The following is a 17,097-nucleotide window of genomic DNA, read 5'->3' as shown; positions in this document are numbered from 1 at the left end:
AGAGAAGGAATCATGCTACGATAACAATGACAAAACATTTACGCTCATTACGATGAAGAAATCATGAAATCAATGAGGTGAGAAAGAGGTGAGAAAAGAGTGAGATCTCACCTCTTCACCTAAACATTATTTTTGGATCATTTACACTCATTACGATGAAGAAATCATGAAAATTCAATGAGGTGAGAAAAGAGGTGAGATCTCACCTCTTCACCTAAACATTATTTTTGGATCATTTACACTCATTACGATGAAGAGTCATGACAAAACATATACGAAGAAATCATGACAAAACATATACGATGAGGTCTTGACAAACATATACTAAACATTTATTTCCTGTGTTGTTGTCAAAATGTCATGTTGTCTCATTTTTTCAAGAAGTTAATTAACCGAGTGACACATGGTGACGTAGTGACACCTTCAGTTCTTCAAAAATAATTCATAACTGCCTTTCCCTGCTGTGTTGTCAAAATGTCATGTTCTCATTTTTTCAGAGAAGTTAATTAACCGAGTGACACATGGTGACGTCAATTAAACCGATGACACATGTGTGACGTAGTGACACCTTCAGTTCTTCAAAAATAATTCATAAACTGCCTCCCCTGCTGTGTTGTCAAACATGAACGTAAACATTATTTGGTTCATTTACACTCTTACGATGAATCATGACAAAACATATACGATGAAATCATGACAAAACATGTACGTGAAATCATGACAAAACATATACGCTCATTACGATGAATAAATCATACAAAACATATACGCTCATGTTTGACAAAAGAATATACGCTCATTACGATGAAGAAATCATGACAAAACATATACGAAGAGATTCCGTATGAAAATTCATGAGGGTAGAAATGAGGTAGAAATGAGGTTAGATCTAACATTCTAACATAAACATTATTTTTTGGATCATTTACGTTCATGTTTGACAAACAATTTACACTCATTACGATGAAGAAGTCATGACAAACATGTACGATGAAGAAATCATGACAAAACATTTACGATGAAGACATCATGACAAAGCATATACACTCATTACGATGAAGAAGTTTCGACAAAACATGTACATGAAGTTTCGACAAAACATTTACACTCATTACGATGAAGAAATCATGACAAAACATTTACGAAGAGATTCCGTATGAAAATTCATGAGGGTAGAAATGAGGGTAGAAATGAGGTTAGATCTAACCATCTACCCTAAACATTATTTTTGGATCATTTACGTTCATGTTTGACAAAACATATACGCTCATTACGATGAAATCATGACAAAACATATACGATGAAGAAGTCTTGACAAAACATTTACGCTCATGTTTGACAAAGAATATACGTTCATTACGATGAAGTTTCGACAAAACATGTACGAAGAAATCATGACAAAAACATATACGATGAAGTTTCGACAAAGCATATACGATGAAGAAATCATGAAAATTCATGAGGTGAGAAAAGAGGTGAGATCTCACCTCTTCACCTAAACATTATTTTGGATCATTTACGCTCATTACGAGAAGAAATCATGACAAAGCATATACGTTCATGTTTGACAAGCATATACGCTCATTACGATGAAGAAATCATGACAAAACATATACGATGAAGAAGTCTTGACAAAACATATACGCTCATGTTTGACAAAGCATATACATATACATAGCTCATTACGATGAAGAAATCATGACAAAACATATACGATGAAGAAGTCTTGACAAAACATATACGCTCATTACATGAAGACATCTGACAAAGCATATACACTCATTACGATGAAGAAGTTTCGACAAATCATTTACGAAGAAGTTCGACAAAACATTTACGCTCATTACGATGAAGAAATCATGACAAAACATGTACGAAGAGATTCCGTATGAAAATTCATGAGGTAGAAATGAGGGTAGAAATGAGGGTAAAATGAGGTTAGATCTAACCATCACCCTAAACATTATTTTTGGATCATTTACGCTCATGTTAGAAAACATGTTAGAAAAGGTGTTAGATCTAACATTCTAACATAAACATTATTTTTGGATCATTTACGCTCATTACGATGAATAAATCATGACAAAACATATACGCTCATGTTTGACAAAGAATATACGCTCATTACGATGAAGAAATCATGACAAAACATATACGATGAAGAAGTCTTGACAAAACATTTACGATGAAGAAATCATGACAAAGCATATACACTCATTACGATGAAGAAGTTTCGACAAATCATTTACGAAGAAGTTTCGACAAAACATGTACGATGAAGTTTCGACAAAACATGTACGATGAAGAAATCATGACAAAGCATATACGCTCATTACGATGAAGAAATCATGAAAATTCAATGAGGGTAGAAATGAGGGTAGAAATGAGGTTAGATCTAACCATCTACCCTAAACATTATTTTTGCTGAATTCAACAACAAAATGAACGAGGTCAGGATGTATGCAAATACCTTTGAATTCATTCATAACACCCTTAGTAAGCTCATAAAATGCTTGTTTTTGCATCACATTTTGACGAAGTGAAGATCTTCACTGGTCAAAAATGTTTTGCATTCTCTACTGTATCTTCGAGTTCTTCTCATCTAACTTCTCATGAACTTTCTTGTCTATGGAGTCCATAATATCTGACATAAAATGCATACTTTACAGAGCACCATTCAGCAACAAAATGAACGAGGTCAGGATGTATGCAAATACCTTTGAATTCATTCATAAATGCCTTAGTAAGCTCATAAATGTTTGTTTTGAGGTCGAGCCACTTTTGGCTTGACCTATTCTTTCAACCAAAACTCAAGAATTTTCCTGTGTGAATTTTGTATAAAAAGCAACCGTCTGAATTCCGGCGGTTGTTATATTCTTCAACAAACATGTTAGAAAACATGTTAGAAAAGGTGTTAGATCTAACATTCTAACATAAACATTATTTTTGGGTCATTTACACTCATTACGATGAAGTCATGACAAAACATATACGATGAAGTCATGACAAAACATATACGTTCATTACGATGAAATCATGACAAAACATATACGTTCATTACGATGAAATCATGACAAAACATATACGTTCATTACGATGAAATCATGACAAAACATATACGTTCATTACGATGAAATCATGACAAAACAAATACGATGAAGTCATGACAAAACATATACGATGAAGTCATGACAAAACATATACGATGAAGTCATGACAAAACATATACGTTCATTACGAAGAAATCATGACAAATCATTTACGTTCATTACGATGAAGAAGTCATGACAAAGCATATACGTTCATTACGATGAAATCATGACAAAACATATACGATGAAGTTTTGACAAAGCATATACGATGAAATCATGTTAGAAAACATGTTAGAAAAGGTGTTAGATCTAACATTCTAACATAAACATTATTTTGGATCATTTACGCTCATTACGATGAAGTCATGACAAAACATATTACGATGAAGTCATGACAAAACATATACGTTCATGACTGAGAATCATGACAAAAACATAACGTCATACGATAATCAGACAAAACTATATACGCAACGATGAAACATGACAAAACATATACGATGAAGTTTTGACAAAGCATATACGATGAAATCATGACAAATCATTTACGAAGAAGTCATGACAAAACATATACGTTCATGTTTGACAAAACATTTACGTTCATGTTTGACAAAACATTTACGTTCATGTTTGACAAAACATAAACGAAGAAATCATGACAAAGCATATACGTTCATTACGATGAAATCATGACAAAACATATACGTTCATTACGATGAAATCATGACAAAACATATACGATGAAGTTTTGACAAAGCATATACGATGAAATCATGACAAATCATTTACGAAGAAGTCATGACAAAACATATACGTTCATGTTTGACAAAACATTTACGTTCATGTTTGACAAAACATAAACGAAGAAATCATGACAAAGCATATACGTTCATGTTTGACAAAACATATACGATGAAGTCATGACAAAACATAAACGATGAAATCATGACAAAACATTTACGCTCATTACGATGAAGAAGTCATGACAAAGCATATACGTTCATGTTTGACAAAGCATATACGTTCATGTTTGACAAAGCATATACGTTCATGTTTGACAAAGCATATACGATGAAGAAGTCATGAAAATTCATGAGGTGAGAAAAGGTGTTAGATCTAACATTCTAACATAAACATTATTTTTGGATCATTTACGCTCATTACGATGAAATCATGACAAATCATTTACGAAGAAGTCATGACAAAACATTTACGTTCATGTTTGACAAAGCATATACGATGAAATCATGACAAATCATTTACGTTCATTACGATGAAGAAGTCATGACAAAGCATATACGATGAAGAAGTCATGACAAAACATATACGATGAAGTCATGACAAAACATTTACGATGAAACCTTGACAAAGCATATACGTTCATGTTTGACAAAGCATATACGATGAAGAAGTTTTGACAAAGCATATACGATGAAACCTTGACAAAACATATACGTTCATGTTTGACAAAGCATATACGAAGAAGTCTTGACAAAACATATACGATGAAGTCATGACAAAGCATATACGAAGAAGTCATGACAAAGCATATACGATGAAGTCATGACAAAGCATATACGAAGAAGTCATGACAAAGCATATACGTTCATGTTTGACAAAACATATACGAAGAAGTCTATGAACATAATAATATTTCAAACTAGGAGCCAAATTCTTGCGATTTTCATATGGAATCTCTTCCCTCGGTTTTCTGAGGTAAGCAATTATATGAAATCATTTACACTCATTACGATGAAGTCATGACAAAACATATACGAAGAAGTCATGACAAAACATATACGAAGAAGTCATGACAAAACATTTACGTTCATGTTTGACAAAACATATACGAAGAAGTCATGACAAAACATATACGAAGAAGTCATGACAAAACATATACGATGAAGTCATGACAAAACATATACGTTTAGTTTCGATGAAATCAACATGACAAAGCATATACGAAGAAGTCATGACAAAACATTTACGTTCATTACGATGAAATCATGACAAAACATTTACGATGAAATCATGACAAAATATATACGATTAAATCATGACAAAACATATACGATGAAGAAGTTTCGACAAAACATTTACGATGAAGAAGTCTTGACAAAGCATATACGAAGAAGTCATGACAAAACATTTACGTTCATTACGATGAAATCATGACAAAACATTTACGATGAAGTCATGACAAAACATATACGATTAAATCATGACAAAACATATACGATGAAGAAGTTTCGACAAAACATTTACGATGAAGAAGTCTTGACAAAACATTTACGAAGAAATCATGACAAAGCATATACGTTCATGTTTGACAAAACATATACGTTCATTCCGATGAAGAAATCATGACAAAACATTTACGAAGAAATCATGACAAAACATTTACGAAGAAGAAATCATGACAAATCATTTACGTTCATGTTTGACAAAACATATACGATGAAGAAATCATGACAAAACATTTACGAAGAAGAAACCTTGACAAAGCATATACGTTCATGTTTGACAAAGCATATACGATGAAGAAATCATGACAAATCATTTACGCTCATGTTTGACAAAACATATACGATGAAACCTTGACAAAACATTTACGCTCATTACGATGAAGAAGTTTTGACAAAGCATATACGATGAAACCTTGACAAAACATATACGTTCATGTTTGACAAAGCATATACGATGAAACCTTGACAAAGCATATACGTTCATGTTTGACAAAGCATATACGATGAAACCTTGACAAAGCATATACGTTCATGTTTGACAAAGCATATACGTTCATGTTTGACAAAGCATATACGTTCATTCCGATGAAGAAATCATGAAAATTCAATGAGGTGAGAAAAGAGGTGAGATCTCACCTCTTCACCTAAACATTATTTTTGTCTGATTTACGCTCATTCCGATGAAGAAATCATGACAAAACATTTATGTAAACATTTATTTCCTGTGTTGTTGTCAAAATGTCATGTTGTCACACTTTTTCAGAGAAGTTCATTAACCTGGTAGCACATGGTAACATGGTAGCACCTTCAGTTCTTCAAAAATAATTCATAACTGCCTTCCTCCTGTGTTGTTGTCTAAATGTCATGTTGTCTCATTTTTTCAGAGAAGTTCATTAACCTGGTAGCACATGGTAACATGGTGACACCTTCAGTTCTTCAAAAATAATTAATTATTGAATAACCTGAAAACATTTACGTAAACATTATTTTTGGTTCATTTACACTCATTACGATGAAGTTTTGACACGAAGTGAAGAATTGCACTTCGTCAAAAAAGTGAAGGTTCCCGACGGTTTCAAACCGCCATACTTTACATTTTGTACAAAAATATTGTGAGTAAATGAACTCATTATTTTTGCATCATGACAAAACATTTACGTTCATGTTTGACAAAACATATACGTTCATGTTTGACAAAGCATATACGATGAAACCTTGACAAAACATTTACGTTCATGTTTGACAAAGCATATACGATGAAGAAATCATGAAAATTCATGAGGTGAGAAAAGAGGTGAGATCTCACCTCTTCACCTAAACATTATTTTTGGATCATTTACGCTCATTACGATGAAGAAATCATGACAAAACATATACGATGAAGTCATGACAAAGCATATACGATGAAGTCATGACAAAGCATATACGATGAAGTCATGACAAAACATTTACGATGAAGAAGTCATGACAAAACATGTACGATGAAATCATGACAAAACATTTACACTCATTACGATGAAGAAATCATGACAAATCATTTACGTTCATTACGATGAAGAAGTCATGACAAAACATGTACGTTCATGTTTGACAAAACATATACGATGAAGTTTCGACAAAACATTTACACTCATTACGATGAAGAAGTTTTGACAAAACATTTACGTTCATGTTTGACAAAGCATATACGATGAAGTTTCGACAAAACATTTACGTTCATGTTTGACAAAGCATATACGTTCATTACGATGAAGTTTCGACAAAACATATACGATGAAATCATAACAGTAAGGAGGTCGTTCATGCAATAATGAAATAGTTCATGAGAACAGTAAGGAGGTCGTTCATGCAATAATGAAATAGTTCATGAGAACAGTGAGGAGGTCGTTCATGCAATAATGAAATAGTTCATGAGAACAGTGAGGAGGTCGTTCATGCAATAATGAAATAGTTCATGAGAACAGTGTTGAGGTTAGTACTTGTTGTTAGTGTTTGTCATTTGTGTTGAGGTTAGTACTTGTCGTTAGTGTTGGAGTTTGTGGTTGTTGTTAGTGTTGGAGTTTGTGGTTGTTGTTAGTGTTTGTCATTTGTGTTGAGGTTAGTACTTGTCGTTAGTGTTGGAGTTTGTGGTTGTTGTTAGTGTTGGAGTTGTGTTTGTTGTTAGTGAGAGAATAAATTAAATCATGAACTTTGTCATGGTCTCTGTCCCTAGTAGTTTTCATTAAGTTCTGGAAATAATGAAAGTCATAAACTTTGCCATGGTCTCTGTCCCTAGTAGTTTTCATTATCTCACAGAGTTAATGAAAGTCATACTTTCTATCAGATGAAGCATGCAGATGAACATAATGAAAGTTAGTGAGTTTGCCACGAGTTATGAATAAAATATTGGCATATTAGATGAGATAGCTGATGAAACAGATGAAGATAAATTAAATCTTGGACTTTGCCACACTCTGTCCCTAGTTCCTCAAAATCCTTGACAACGTTGCTTAGAAATTTTGGTTCAAAACCTCATCTGATTTTAATCTGTTATGCTACCTGTTAAGTTTCGCGAGATTATAAATGTCATGGAGTTATATAAAAAGGAGGGACAGCTAGGGACACTGGAAGTACTTGTAAGGCTATCTGTTAAGATTGCATGAAATACTAAAAAGTCATGAAATCCATTATCGCTGTGCTAGCTTCACCTTTGATTGAAATGACGACTAAAGTCACTGAAGCAATGAAACAAAAGTTTTTGGTAGAATACATTAAATCAGGAACTATTCCAGAAGGTTTTTACATTCATACTATGAAGGATGGTAGAGTTCAGTTTAGAAAGATAAAGCAACCATTAGATAAAGAAGGAATTTTGAGAAAGATTAAACTTCATGAGGACAACATTGCTGAACTTAAGAAGAAGTTAGAAGAGTTGGAGAAAGGAAGAGAGTTATAAAGCAATGAATTCACAAGGTTAGAAAACGTGTTAGAAAACGTGTTAGATCTAACATTCTAACATAAACATTATTTTTTCACCTCTGACAACGTTTATTTTTATTTTATTTTTAAGTTTATTTTTATATAAATGACAGAACAAAAGCAACTCATACAAATCAAAACATATAACAAACATACATTTAAACATTTATTCTTCCTTCCTGAGCATAACATGTTCTTTCAAATACATCCGAGACCAGTTGACTTTTCATTGACTGTGTATAAAGATAGAAATAGTTATATCATTAAACCATATGATGACGAAGGTAAGTTATGTAAATTGTACGTTAAGAAGTTAGAGAAAGTTTATGGCTTCAATTATGACTACAATAGGGTTAACACTGATGATGAAGATATTGAGGAAAATTTATGAGAACATTAGTGAAGTCGTTAGTGAGAACGATAGTGAGAACGTTTATTTTTACATTAGTGAGTTCGTTAGTGAAGTGAAGTGGTTGGCGGCTTTGTAAATATTTAAGGTTAAGTTAGTGTTGTCGTTTGATTTGTAAAATATACGTTAACGGTTTTGTAAATATTTAAAGTTATGTTGGGTAAGGTTATGATGAGTAAGGTGGAACGCAGTGCCGCCGTACCCAACATAACCATACTAACTTTTATTTCACAATACAAATTCATTATTTCATCAACAATTATCAGTGAATCAAACATCGAATCATTCATCAGATACAGTCTTAAAACATGTGATTTCGATAAAACATGTTCATTCATCGCATCTCATATCTCTTTTCTTGGACCTTCAAAACTTTGTCTTCTTTTTGAATCTGTTTATCATTCTATTGCATCATCGTATTTTAACGAAAACATCGATGATACTTTTATTGATTTTATTTCAAATATTTTGAGTAACGAACATGTTTTTGTCTACAATGAAGATGATATCTGTGATTTTGTTATTTCATTCATCAAAACATTTTCACCTTTATTATCATTTTCATCATCATTTTCAGAAACATCAAAAACATCAAATACATCAAATACATCAAATACATCAAAATTCGACAAACTGATTGAATTCATCAGATTCGAATTCTGCACAAACGAAACAATTTCTCGTTTTATCAAATTTTATTCTTCATTCATCAACTCCTTTGATCAAGAAATGAAAACAGAAAATAAATCATATGACAATATTCAAAACGAAAATGAAATCTTCACTCATTTATTTGAAACATTAATGTTATCATCAAATGATAACATTAACAATAACAATCATAAAAAACCAAACAATTTAATAAAATTTCAACAACAGATGAAAATATAAATTCATTTGAAAGATATTGGACTTCAAGAGAATTCATTAGTCTTTATGAAACATTTGTAAAATGTAGTCAAGAACGAGATCTTTATTCAATCAAATTTGCTGTTGATAATGAATATCATAAAGTATACTATTTTGCTAATAATCTAATTCATTATGCAGCAAATTTAAATAATTTATCTCTTGTTCAAGATCTTATTTCATGTGGTGTTGATCCTAATATGAGAAATGATGGTCTAGAAACACCACTCCATATTGCTTGTTATTATAATTCAATCAATGTTGTCAAATTTCTTCTTACGTTTAATGAAATTGATATTAATGCACAAGATATATGTGGAGATACTCCTCTTCATAAAGCATGCAATTATAATAATGAAGAAATTGTTAAAATTCTCATCAGATTAAGAGGTATTAATATTAACATAAAGAATAATCAAGGTAAAATCCCTATTAAAATGACTAGCAATGAAAGAATTCATAATCTACTTATTAAAAAATGATAATTCATAACAAGTTTATATATATTTCCATTACAATATATCTGATCATTGAAAGTTCAGATATAGAAAATATTTAATATTGTCCAACAAATGATTTAAATGATTGAACACAATTCTCATAAAAGTCCGAGAGTATTTATATTATTACATTTACAAGATCAACAAGAAAAATAAAATGAAACATCATGCTTTTTTATAGCTATCATAACTGATTGGTTATTGATAACGAAAAGCTCCCTTGTTAATTGTTAAGGGTGCGGTTACCACTTTCTGGCATTCTCAATTTTTTGACAATCTAGTTTTTTTATCCAAATAATTATGTTTGGGAAAAAGAATTTTAAATCACTACATATTACCTTATATAACTGTTAAACTTTTTTTGTAATTACACTAAAGATGTAACGTTTCCATATTGGGAGGGTTCAAATTATCTGACGGGTTCAAATTGGGTTTTGAGGGAATTTGTAAATTCTTTCGTACTCATTTGTGAGAATTGGAGGTTTTTTACTTTAAAATTTTTTTTTCCATTTTGTCAAAAATATGGTAGCCGATTATAAAAATGACTCAAAAGGATTTTATTGTTTTCGTGTGCATTTGAAAATTTATCATTAGATCGGCATCTGAATCTGTCAGCAATTTTTGAACCAGAAAAATTTGGAAACGTTATTTATTTTATGCGAGTTTGTCAGAAAGTGGTAAGATCACGTTTAAGGAGTGTTTATTCATTCGTTTTTTAAATTCATAAAAATATTTTATATTACAAAACAAAAATGCACAAAATTATTATGATTGCGGAGTAGAATCTCCAGCAACTTTCGAGAACATTGGAACCAATACATCCTGATAAGGGTATAATGATTCCAAGGCAGGTTCTTCTTGTATCATTCTTGAGAATGCAGTAAATAAATTTTTGGCTTCTTTTGGCTTATTTGCTCTCAAAAAGCAAATAGCAGCATTGATTATCAATCTATGTGTTTTCTTTTTCTGTATTTCTTTGGCAAAAAGTTTGCCTGCAGCCATGTATTCGCCAATATTCATCAGGGCTATTGCAAGGCCTTCGGAAATGCCTTCAATGCTTGGATCTAAGGAATTGGCACGCTTTAAAGCTACGGCTGCGCTACAGAAAAGTTTTAATTCTAAGTAATTTAGGCCTAAATTGGCCAAAGGTATGGCTTCGAATGGAGCACAGAATGTAGCTTTCTTGCAGCATGCTAATGAAGCTTCAATTCGACTTTTTGTGTTGATAACCATTGAAACATTATTCCATAAAGCTGGAGAATTCATCAATCCTTGGAATGACTTTCTATAAAGATCAATTGACTTCTGCTGATGTTGTTGGTCTTGCTCGATAGATCCTGCAAGAAGCATTGACTGATAATCTGTTGAATCTCTGGTATATGATGCTTCAAACTGATTCAATGCTCCTTCGTAGTCTTTCTTGGCGAGATAATACTTGCCAATACGCTTATGTAATACCGTGTTTGTAGGATGATGAACAAGTGCTTCTTGTATTAGTGACTCGAGATCATCAAATTCTTTCTTGGCCTCATAAACATTCATTAATTCAAGGACAGTTTCAATTCTAAAATCAGTATCAAGTGCATTTTGAAACTGGTCAATTGCATCATCAAATTTTCTGAGTTTTGCATAGTTTTGACCAGATAAGTGATAAACTTCCCATATATTTCCATCATCTGAGTTCTGAATTTCTTCAAGGATTGATATAGAACTTTGAAATCTTCCGAGAAAATATAAACATTTTGCAATTTCAAGAGAATGTCGAATATTTTTAGTATCGAATTGTGTAGCTGTTTGAAAACAATTAAGAGCTTCTTCTATATGCCCTTTAGTCCTTAAAACACAGCCTTTTAAGTTTAATGCCTCGGCATTATCAGGAGACTTACGCAAGATTTGATTAACTATATTTACACACATGTCATATTGCCCTAGAACGAAAAATCTGTGAGCAAGCCACTCAGATGGCTTGTTATCGACAAGTCTTACGGTCGAGAGCATAAATTATTAACGTATATTTTCAAAATTTAGGGGTTTTGATCGACCACATACCTCCACTCAATTTTCTTCCTCTTCGAGACATCATGTAAGCCGACATGAGTGATACTATTCCTTGCACCAAACACACTATGATAGTATTTCTTTATAACACGCTATACATTTATATGATAGGCCAATCTCAAATCCATTAGATGTTGTATAAATATGTTGTAAAAATGCCTCTGTACATAGATATAAAATTTTCCTGGGAAGTGAAATAATAAAATCCCAAATCCATAAAAAATATTTAAGATATTTGGATAGAAATGAGAATGTTTTTGGTTGATTCAGACTTTTTTTTTCGTGAAGTGAAATAAACTACAATTACAATTTTGGCCTCTCAACCTCACTTTGACACGAAAAGTTTATTATTTAAAAGTGATAAAATTGAAAAAGAAATATCACTGATTTTGGTGATAAAATATGCATAGGTATAGATCATTGATTATGTATGTAAAATTATAAATAATTATATTGAATTTGGCCTCATGAAAAAAATCAACATAAATCGAAAAAAGCAAGATGAAAAAATGGTCATCGATAAAGACCTCACTTTGATGTATTTTAAATACTGTATATTTTATGGAGGAAAGATGAACCGGATATTTGGATTGAAACATAGTATTCGCCAAGATTTGAGCCACCAATGTTGAAAATTTTAAGAGGAGATATGTGGTCGGTCAGAACCCTTAAAATGAATAAGATGTTTATTATTTAATGGTAATGCTTTTTCAATGTATCCAAGAAAATGTATAGACATATGTTTTTTCCTTTATTAAATTCTTAAGGTATTACTTGTTCAATTTTAGCTATTTAAAATATTAAATAGATTATGAATTCTTTTTTTGCGAGTCATGTTAATAGGAATTTTACCTTGACTATTCTTAATGTTGATATTAATATCTCTAAAATCTATGAGAATTTTAACAATTTCTATACATTTTTTCTGCATGCTATATGAAGAGGAGTATCTCCATAACTATCTTGTGCATTAATATCAATTTCATCTAATGTTAAAAGGAATTTGACAACATCGATTGAATTATAATAACAAGCAAAATGGAGTGGTGTGTCTCGATAACTATTTCGCATATTAGGGTCAACACCACATGAAATAAGATCTTGAACAAGAGTTAAATTATTTCGTTGTGCTGCATCTATGTATAATTTTATGAATTTCTATATCTGAACTTCCAATGATCAGATAGATTGTAATGGAAATATATATAAACTTGTTATGAATTATCATTTTTTAATAAGTAGATTATGAATTCTTTCATTGCTAGTCATTTTAATAGGGATTTTACCTTGATTATTCTTTATGTTAATATTAATACCTCTTAATCTGATGAGAATTTTAACAATTTCTTCATTATTATAATTGCATGCTTTATGAAGAGGAGTATCTCCACATATATCTTGTGCATTAATATCAATTTCATTAAACGTAAGAAGAAATTTGACAACATTGATTGAATTATAATAACAAGCAAAATGGAGTGGTGTTTTTAGATCATCATTTCTCATATTAGGATCAACACCACATGAAATAAGATCTTGAACAAGAGATAAATTATTTAATTTTGCTGCATAATGAATTAGATTATTAGCAAAATAGTATACTTTATGATATCCATTATCAACAGCAAATTTGATTGAATAAAGATCTCGTTCTTGACTACATTTTACAAATATATCATAAATATAAAGGATTTTATTTGAAGTCCAATATTTTTCAAATGAATTTATATTTTCATCTGTTGTTGAAATTTTATCAAATTGTTCTATATCTTTTATCTGTGATGATAACATTAATGTTTCAAATAAATGAGTGAAGATTTCATTTTCGTTTTGAATATTGTCATTTGATTTATTTCCTGTTTTCATTTCTTGATCAAAGGAGTTGATGAATGAAGAATAAAATTTGATAAAACGAGAAATTGTTTCGTTTGTGCAGAATTCGAATCTGATGAATTCAATCAGTTTGTCGAATTTTGATGTATTTGATGTATTTGATATTTTTGATGTTTCTGAAAATGATGATGAAAATGATAATAAAGGTGAAAATGTTTTGATGAATGAAATAACAAAATCACAGATATCATCTTCGTTGTAGACAAAAACATGTTCGTTACTCAAAATATTTGAAATAAAATCAATAAAAGTATCATCGATGTTTTCGTTAAAATACGATGATGCAATAGAATGATAAACAGATTCAAAAAGAAGACAAAGTTTTGAAGGTCCAAGAAAAGAGATATGAGATGCGATGAATGAACATGTTTTATCGAAATCACATGTTTTAAGACTGTATCTGATGAATGATTCGATGTTTGATTCACTGATAATTGTTGATGAAATAATGAATTTGTATTGTGAAATAAAATCTTCGTTCTTGAGAAGAACACCAAGATCATAAATAATTTCACTTGTTTCGATGTCGATGTTTTCTGAAACATATCCTTCTTGAACAAACTTACAAAAAATGTTTAATGCTTTATTAAATGAATCTTTATTATTAATATCAGTATCAATATTAATATTAATCTCTTGTGTACTATTATCTGTAATCAACATGTTTCGAACTGTTTCACTTACAACAACTGCGTGTGATTGCGTTGTATAAAATCGATGACCATTGATAACGAAACAAAAATCACTTCCATATTTAACTAAAGATGAATTTCTGCAATACTGAGAATCAACAACAAATTTAATATCACTCATCAAAATTTTTTATTTTGTCACTTTTTAAAAATTTACCATCAACACAAAGAAATTCATACAACGAAATCAATAAATAAAAAATATATACAAAGCTTAGTTTGTTCAATATTTACACCCCGAGTCTTCTCCTAGAGATCTTTTTTGATTTTGAAGCAATGAAAAGATAGAGTATGCTCAATGCATGCTATTTAAAGTTTATTCAAAAAAAAATATCAATTCTATCATAGAGAAAAAGTACATTTAAGTCCAGAAAACTGAATAGTTGTAAACTAAGGCAGTGAGCCCTTAAAATATAAACAACTTTACAATTTGTAAAATTCCTACAAAAAAGAAAACAGAGTTTGAGAAGATTTTTCTTGTCTAATCAAAATATTAATAATCAGAATATACTAATCATTGAGCTATATGGAAAAACTCGTAGAAAAATCTCAAATCATAGGCAAAACAAACAAAATTAGAAAGCCAATTGATGCCTGTCTAAAGGAAAGCCATTTATCAGTTAATCATTAACTAATTACTCGAAATGAAAATCAGAAAAATCTCTTTCCCTTCAAAAGAGCAAAAGCTATACGGAAAATGTTCATTTATTGTATAGCATTACTATTTTAATAAAAATCTTTTATCTTTGTTTTTAAGGTTAAAAATAATCGTCGCGTTAAAATCTTAGGTCCATTTCAATTCAATATTTGAAAGCCCATTTGTAAAGCATTCAAAATTGAATGGGATGAACACGAGATTATAATAGTACTATATTTGAATCAAAATAAAAATAATAAATCAATTTTTACTTCTTATTCTTTGTTGTCATAACTACAACTATGATAAGAACAACTAAAACAACCACTGCTATGCCAATACCCATCCAAAGGCATTTTCTACTCTTTTTCTGGTGCTCTCTAGCAGCTTCAAGATGCTGAACACCTCTTTGGACGTAATCTGTAGCTTGTGCAATGTTTGCTTCAATATTATCTATTTGACGGCCCTGATCTTTAATTAAGATGGAGAATTGTACAAACAGCTCCATAAGATCAGATAAGCTCTTTTCAATGCTCAAAATATCCTCATGACGAGCAGCAATTTTATTATAAGTATCAACGATTTCTTCCGTTGCCGCAGATTGGCCCTGGATCTGGAAAACACTTTGCTGAAGGGCATCTGGGTTTTCGGTAATAATTTTCTGAACCATATCATCATCAAGTTTAATTCCTGCGATTGCATAGTGTCTTGATACTTGTTTTGCGAATTTCTGCTTTGTTTCTTCTTGAATTGTTGTGAAACGGTTAATAACTTCTGCAAAATTATTTGAAAGAACATGAAGATGGTTTCTTTGAAGACGAACTTGGGCAGAGCCTGGATATTCATCAGCTAAGTTATCGACATTCTCTCGTAGTTTGGCGATATCTTGTCTGATTTGATTGGCTTTTCCTGTAATTGAGCCAAGTTTTTCTTTAAGTTCTTCATGTTTTTCAGTAGCTTCCTCTTGATCCTGTATTTTTTGTAAATCATCATCAAGCGCTTGAATATCATTTAACGTTTCGTCAATGTCATCAATTTTACTTTGAACAGAATTATAATTGTTCCAAAAATTAGCAAATGGATCATTAGGGCTAACCTGTACTGGCGGTGGTTTATCACCTGAAACGCCACTCTTACTTCGGAGAGCTCCTAAACGATTCGTCATATTTGAATTTTTTTTTTACTTTTTGAGAAATTCTTTTGGATACAATTTGAGTAATCTTGTGATTTAAATGTTGATAGTATAAATAATGAGATTTTTGATTGCATCAGACCATCATCAAATCAAAAAGTGGCATGTAACTGATAGATTGGATCAATTTTTTCATTACAATTCACTGGGATTTACTAATACTTCTGATTTGCCATCGATGGACTTTTTGAAATAGGATAAATAATTCTAGAAAGTATCCTGTAAAGCACTAATTTCGTACTAATTCAACTTTGAATTCACTATCACTCTTGTTTTTCCTCGCATCTATTAATCACAAAGTATTGTTTTTCTATAATATCATTATGCAATAATAGAAACGTGTCAGTTTCTGCCGGATTTATTAATAAAATATTTTCAAATTGGAACATATGTGCTCATAGTGTGTGATAGGTAATAAATTATGTTATTATGCATAAGCACAATATTTAAATGATGTCTTGTGAAGAATTAATTTGCTCAAATCAATTGAAACTCCTTCCGGTATTCTTAT

The 17,097-nt window shown here is 31.0% G+C and overlaps 7 protein-coding genes across 7 annotated transcripts, besides 1 other annotated feature; 3 read left to right on the top strand and 4 right to left on the bottom strand.

Moving 5' to 3' along the window:
* Positions 1-7,994: 7,994 nt before the first annotated feature.
* Positions 7,995-8,273, top strand: TVAGG3_1045180 (uncharacterized protein; the record flags this gene model as incomplete). Its single annotated transcript, XM_001584334.1, has 1 exon — positions 7,995-8,273. The coding sequence occupies one exon, from the start codon at positions 7,995-7,997 to the stop codon at positions 8,271-8,273; it is 279 nt and encodes a 92-aa protein (XP_001584384.1).
* Positions 8,274-8,858: 585 nt separating this feature from the next.
* Positions 8,859-9,596, top strand: TVAGG3_1045170 (SH3 domain binding; the record flags this gene model as incomplete). Its single annotated transcript, XM_001584333.1, has 1 exon — positions 8,859-9,596. One exon carries the CDS (start codon positions 8,859-8,861, stop codon positions 9,594-9,596), a length of 738 nt encoding a protein of 245 aa, XP_001584383.1.
* A 218-nt stretch (positions 9,597-9,814) lies between these two features.
* Positions 9,815-10,096, top strand: TVAGG3_1045160 (ankyrin repeat domain-containing protein 49 family; the record flags this gene model as incomplete). The annotated part of the gene is made up of 1 exon (XM_001584332.1): positions 9,815-10,096. One exon carries the CDS (start codon positions 9,815-9,817, stop codon positions 10,094-10,096), a length of 282 nt encoding a protein of 93 aa, XP_001584382.1.
* Positions 10,097-10,344: 248 nt separating this feature from the next.
* Positions 10,345-10,377: a mobile genetic element.
* Positions 10,378-10,707: 330 nt separating this feature from the next.
* Positions 10,708-12,112, bottom strand: TVAGG3_1045140 (cellular component assembly; the record flags this gene model as incomplete). The annotated part of the gene is made up of 1 exon (XM_001584331.2): positions 10,880-12,112. One exon carries the CDS (start codon positions 12,110-12,112, stop codon positions 10,880-10,882), a length of 1,233 nt encoding a protein of 410 aa, XP_001584381.1.
* A 972-nt stretch (positions 12,113-13,084) lies between these two features.
* On the bottom strand, positions 13,085-13,243 carry TVAGG3_1045130 (ankyrin repeat domain-containing protein 49 family; the record flags this gene model as incomplete). The annotated part of the gene is made up of 1 exon (XM_001584330.1): positions 13,085-13,243. One exon carries the CDS (start codon positions 13,241-13,243, stop codon positions 13,085-13,087), a length of 159 nt encoding a protein of 52 aa, XP_001584380.1.
* A 153-nt stretch (positions 13,244-13,396) lies between these two features.
* On the bottom strand, positions 13,397-14,878 carry TVAGG3_1045120 (SH3 domain binding; the record flags this gene model as incomplete). The annotated part of the gene is made up of 1 exon (XM_001584329.1): positions 13,397-14,878. One exon carries the CDS (start codon positions 14,876-14,878, stop codon positions 13,397-13,399), a length of 1,482 nt encoding a protein of 493 aa, XP_001584379.1.
* Positions 14,879-15,517: 639 nt separating this feature from the next.
* On the bottom strand, positions 15,518-16,572 carry TVAGG3_1045110 (SNAP receptor protein; the record flags this gene model as incomplete). Its single annotated transcript, XM_001584328.2, has 1 exon — positions 15,663-16,559. One exon carries the CDS (start codon positions 16,557-16,559, stop codon positions 15,663-15,665), a length of 897 nt encoding a protein of 298 aa, XP_001584378.1.
* Between the last annotated feature and the right edge of the window lie 525 nt (positions 16,573-17,097).

Source organism: Trichomonas vaginalis, chromosome I (assembly GCF_026262505.1).
Source record: "Trichomonas vaginalis G3 chromosome I, whole genome shotgun sequence".
Taxonomy (NCBI): Eukaryota; Parabasalia; order Trichomonadida; family Trichomonadidae; genus Trichomonas; species Trichomonas vaginalis.
The sequence above is the reverse complement of the archived record's forward strand: the minus strand, read 5'-3'. Positions and strand labels throughout refer to the sequence as shown.